Source organism: Anastrepha obliqua, chromosome 5, assembly GCF_027943255.1.
Source record: "Anastrepha obliqua isolate idAnaObli1 chromosome 5, idAnaObli1_1.0, whole genome shotgun sequence".
In the NCBI taxonomy this organism is placed as follows: Eukaryota; Metazoa; Arthropoda; class Insecta; order Diptera; family Tephritidae; genus Anastrepha; species Anastrepha obliqua.
This window is the reverse complement of record NC_072896.1, coordinates 123,651,742-123,657,741: the sequence shown is the minus strand read 5'-3', so window position 1 is coordinate 123,657,741 and position 6,000 is coordinate 123,651,742. Positions and strand designations below refer to the sequence as shown.

General features: G+C 36.6%; 1 protein-coding gene across 1 annotated transcript; it reads right to left on the bottom strand.

Moving 5' to 3' along the window:
- Positions 1-740: 740 nt before the first annotated feature.
- LOC129248970 (odorant receptor 33b-like) lies at positions 741-4,279 on the bottom strand. The gene is made up of 3 exons (XM_054888577.1): positions 3,561-4,279; positions 1,217-1,948; positions 741-1,152 (listed from the first exon to the last, which is right to left on the bottom strand). The coding sequence occupies exons 1-3, from the start codon at positions 4,277-4,279 to the stop codon at positions 741-743; spliced, it is 1,863 nt and encodes a 620-aa protein (XP_054744552.1).
- Positions 4,280-6,000: the final 1,721 nt, after the last annotated feature.

Genomic DNA, 6,000 nt, shown 5'->3' with positions numbered 1-6,000 from the left:
TTAAACCACTTGGATATTTTTAATATGATAAGTAGTTCCTACAGTGAGACATGTTGCAAACTGCCCAGGCCTTCAAAGATATAATCGCTTAGATATTTGGCACGGCTTCTTTGAAGTGCAGGACATTCACAGAGGAGGTGTTGTACTGACTCAATTTCTTCTTGATACAAAATTTTAGAAAAAGGTAAGCTGACTTAGAGTTTCATTTTTCAGGGTGTTAGTATCGTAGACTATCTGTACATCCTGTGATGCGTATTTGGCAGAGCTCCTCCATTAGTGGTGTGCTTGTTGATGTTTTTTCACAAACGGAGAAATCCACAGTTTAATGCCACCTCTGATGTTTTTTATTTGGAGCTTTTTCATGGCAGAAATACACTATTTTCCACCGAGTGGCGACCGTTAAAAAAAAAAATTTGGTGTTTTATGTAATTACACAAACCTATTCCTTTACGGTGACAGCTGAATAAGTAATATATAATAAAAAAGTGGGGTAGAAAAAAATGTGTCACATATGAAACGTACACAGAGTTTTAAGAGCTTCGCTTCTTATTTAATTTTTTTTCAAACTGCGTGCCGCTAATTAGTATATAAGTAATTGCATTACGAACTACGATCTATGAATCTACTTGTGTTTTTTTAAGATTTTTTAATTTTTCTTCATTCTTCATTCTTCATTCTCCATTTGCAATTTGTTATTTTCTTTTTGAGTCTCCCCCTTGTCGATCTCACCCCATCTCTCTTTACTTCATGCTTTGTATAACGGTGAAGAATGAGTACCCCATTTTACATGTGGCAAAGAAGGAATCCAAATTGATTCGTATCATACCGCCAGCATACAGGGTGACCTCTCTTAGCGTCAACTCTGTAAAATTAACAACATTCCGCCGAAATGCGCGTGGCTGAGTAGGCCAGTTGCTCCTAAAAATTGCATAAGATAAATCGTGAAATTCACATTCCAGCATACTGCCAAAGTAGCAGCAAGGAAATAACTCAATCATTATGGCCGTTACGTGTAGGCTGTAGTAGACATAGGCAAAATAGTTGTCAGCGAAGAAAAGCAAATAGACGAGGCCAACGCACAGATTGATGCCAACACCAACAAATTGCACCAGATAACTGGCCGAGACGATGCGCTCCACTGTGTTGGAGGTGCTGTGAAAAAAACGGAAATGATCACTGACATATGAAACACACTGTACATTTAGTGGCACATTACCTCCGCAGCAGTTTGTGATCCTCGATGCAAAGTGCCAAATCACTACTATTTTCTGCGATGTTTTCTTCGCTGCTATGGCTAACACGCGACACCCGATTCGCTAGCAGGTGCACATGCCCAGAAAGCATACATAGCACCACCGGACCATAAGCGTCGTTAGCTATATTCTGCACGATTTGTAGCGAAACGCCCGCGAATTGAAACAGTATGGCCACAATATATTGCGAAATCGAGGTGCGCCAGGCCAGCGGCACAAATGCGGGATAGAGCAGCTCGCCGGTGACTAAGGCCGTGAGAAGCGCCGTTATGCTGACCGCGAAGTAGCAGCGCGTGAAGAAATTGATCATAAAATTACACGGGCGCTCTATAAAGCGCTTGTAGTAGTCATAGTCCGTATTGGTGTGCACGCGTTCATCCAGACGTGCAAGAATTTTATTTACCATAAGCATTTCACTCAGGCGATATCGCAGCAACAAATGCTTTAACGTGCACGAAACGCTCGCAATGCCGATGACCAGATTGATGAAGAATTGCTCCTGAGTACTGCTGAAAATGATGCCTAGCACCAAATGCAATGGAAAGCCGAAGGTAACGAAAATGTTCATCAACAAATCGTAGACAATGCGCAGATATTTATTGAATGGCCATAAGATGATGCCCAGTACGCGCCATGTGATAAATAGGCGACGGAAGATGGCTATTGTGTCGATTTGACGCATCAGCATTTTGTGGCTGAGTGAGTTCAATGCGAGTCCAAATAACTTAATAGAGAAATATTGCAAATTTTCTTGCTTTTTATATGAATCAATAAAGTCATTAGCGCGAAAATGCTTTTATAGGCTGTAATTAAGGAATGAAGGCGTGGAGCTATTTGCTAATATGGGCTGCAAACTTGACTTTTCGTACACTCATGGGAAGATAGTAATTGGGCGCAATTTGTGCAATATTTATTGGCGCACTTTATATTGCATTGCAAACGACGAAAATAAAGCAAAATTCCCAAAAAAGGAAGTAGTTTAAGTAGAATGCTTTGAACTTTTATTTCATTGACTTACATTAAATTTGAAGCCACAAATTTGAATGACGAGTGAGTTTTTGGTACTCTCGACAAATATTTATTGATTAATATCTATTGGGTCCTCGTTCAATTATAATACACTCGTGCCAACGTTTTTTCCAATCCTCAAATCAACTCTGACCAAAAAGTGCTTTTGTATGGCCATACAAGACCACGGGGGCTGGTGGAATCCGCCCGGTAGTACTACAGCAAAGCGAAGAGCTAATTACACCACATCTCGTTGGATAAGTGCGATACAGTTTTGCGTTGGCATACATACCAACAGTGTGGAGAATACGTCTGTATTTAGTAAAAAATATATTTGAAAATAATAATAACAACGAAATAAAATGAATAATAAAAAAATAATTTTAGTAAATAAATAAATTTTGAATAATTTATTGTTTTTTTCTTAGTAAAAAAATTAACAAAAGCTTGCAAACTAAACAGCAGCCGCAAGAAAAACGGAAACATTGTTTTTTGTTCTATTTAGTAGAGATTTTATTTAGTTGGCGCAAAATTAGTCATCCAATGTGCTCTTGAACAATTTTTTTTTGTTTAGTATAAATATTTAAATAATAATGATAATATGAAACAAATAATAAAAAAAAATTTAATTTACAACCTTTTGAATAATATTTTACGAAATAAAAAAAAAATCTAAATTTTAATTTTAAATTTTAATTAAATTTTTGTTTATTTATTAAAAAAATATTCAAAAGGCTGAAAACTATGCAGCTGCCGCATACCTCTAAAAAAGCAGTGAAGCGTGCAAAAGTCAGGATAAGTGTAAAATATTTTTCGTGTTTATTTAGATGGCACAAAATTAATCACCCAAGAATTGTTTTATTTAAACAAGATATTTTGCTTTTTATATTTAATAAAAAATATATTAATTGGGTAGCGTAAAATTTTTGATTTGCATTCAAATTTGCATTTAAAAAACTTTTTTATTACTTTTGCAGTTTTTTTTATTCTTCTATTTAATTAGTAAAAAAAAATATTCTAAATACATTATCTTTTGTTTAGTAAATAAAATATTCAAACTATTTGAAAACATTTTTTTTATTTTTTTTTACTAAATAGAAGAATAACAAAAACTGAAAAAGTAATAAAAAAGTTGTTTAAATGCAAATTTGAATGCAAATGAAAAATTTTGCGCCTCTCAATTAATATTTTTTTATTAAATACATTTTTTTACTAAATAAAAACAAACATTTTTTTTGCGTGATGGTAATCTTTATTTTGACTGTTTCTACATGGCAAATATTTGATTGGTATTTGTACCTCATCAGCAGTTTGTAGTCCTCAATGCAAATCACAAGTGCTCTGTAGTTTTCATCCATTTCGCTTGTGATCTCATGACCTATACGCGCAACACGCCTGGAGAGCAAGTGCACATGGCCGGCGAGTAGGCATAAAACTATTGGCCCATAAGCATCGTTGGTGAGATTTTGTGCGACTTCCATATTGAAGCTGTACGATTGATAAAGCATTACCACCAAATATTTCCACGTCGTGCTGCGCCAGTCCACGATCACATATCCGGGGTATAGTATTTTTCCAGTCCACAAAGCTGAAAGCACCGCCATGACGCCCACCGAGAAGTAAACGTAGACGTAAAAACGCATCATAAAAACTGAACGGTTGCGCATATATTTTATGTAGTAGTGGGTGTCCTCATCACTTCGCACTCGTTCATCTAATTGTTGGAAAGTTTTATTCAAAGCAACAATTCGTTTCAAGTGCGGACGTAGCATGAAATGTTTAATTGTGCAGGCAATTGAGGAAATGCCAATTGCTAAATTGCTGAAAATGTCCTCTCGCTCGTCAGTAAATATTGCGCCCAGAATTAAATGCGCAGGAAAGGCGAGAGAGACGACGATGGTCACAAATACGTCGTAGAGGCCGATGAGGTACTTATTGCAGCTGGTGGTGAAACCCAAAATGCGCCAGAAAAATAATAAAGGGCTAAATATTTTCACTGTATTGATTCGCGAGTCCATTGCGGAGGTTTAAACTGCCTGTTGACCGATCGGATTACGCAAAGATTGTGAGATGTCATTTGTGATGCGTTGACGTATTTAAGTCACAGCTTTAGGTTAAGAAACCAGAAGAGGTTGAGAAACGTGTGTCTGCGTTGCAAAATTACAGTGTGAAAGCATGTAATTAATACGCATAATTACTGTTTTCGATAGCAGCTGCAATTAGTAAATATTCGACACTCTTAAAATACTCCAAGGATATAGGCACGTGTACCCCCAATGCCACTAATTGAAGCAGAAGCGGTGCCTGCTCATGCAATTTATTAATGTAGTGATAGAGAATGGAGAATAATCAGGTATTCAAATGATTCGGAAAATAGTTGGGGTATGTATCTGCGTGCTTGAATTTACATTTTGATACTAAATTTTCTTTTATGTAAGGGGTCTTTTAAAAGTTGCGCCTAGATGCCAGTAGTGAATCATTCCTAGACGGTACCTTTTATTTATGTCATTTTTGGCATTTGTCAAGTAGGGGGAATGTGCAATTTTACGCCATAGAACAACGTGTTACAATTATTGAAACTTGTTATAAAAATGGTCGATCTTAAAGAATAAATGGCAAAACTTTCCTTTGCTACCACGATATATTTGTATGGGGGGCGGGGGGAGAGGGGGCGTGGCACCCCCCACCAGGTCCATTAGAAAGAGCAAGGTCACACCATTTTAACTGTGAAAGTCCCAACCTCCGAGGGTCCCTATAGAACCCCCAGGAGAAGTTTAAAAATATGGGTTTTTCCGACCGCATTTGCAGTTTGTACTGAAATACAGTTGAAGAGAAGAGTATACAGCAGTCGTCAACCCAGCAAGCATTTAACTTAGGTTTTATAATTCATAGCACTTATGGAAATGTTGTTTTATCGTAAAAGTTATGAGTGAGGCCAAAAATTGTCCGATTTTGCACTATTTCACTATTTATAAAAAATTTTTTTTGTAACATGTATGTATGTATATTTGAAATCAGAAAAGCGCCGCAGGCGAAAATTTGGACTAAAAAGCGCGCGATTTTTATTCCACATTTTCAGTATTTGTAAAAATATTTGTTTTTGTAGTATATATGTATATTTAGGCAGCCGCCGTAGCCGAATAGGTTGGTGCGTGATTACCATTCGGAATTCACAGAGAGGTCGTTGGTTCGAATCTCGGTGAAAGCAAAATTAATAAAAACCTTTTTCTAATAGCGGTCGCTCCTCGGCAGGCAATGGCAAACCTCCGAGTGTATTTCTGCCATGAAAAAGCTCCTCATAAAAATATCTGCCGTTCGGGGTCGGCTTGAAATTGTAGGTCCCTCCATTTGTGGAACAACATCAAGACGCACACCACAAATAGGAGGAGGAGCTCGGCCGAACACCTAACAGAAGTGTACGCGCCAATTATTTATTTATTTTATGTATGTATATTTGAAATCAAATCGCGCGATTTTTATTCCAAATTTTCAGTATTTGTAAAAATATTTGTTTTTGTAATATACATGTATATTTGAAATCAAAAAAGCGCCCCTATAAATAATAAAAATAATAATAAAAGAATTGTTCCCTTTTGGTTGACTGGGTTTTTCTTATTTCGCTCTGTTCTTCTCTCTCTCATGGTTCGTTTGACAGTTCGCATCTCACATTTATTCTGCACGGTATTACAAACGGTTAGAAGAACATTTGTAATAATAGAATTTTAATAGAATTTGGAGT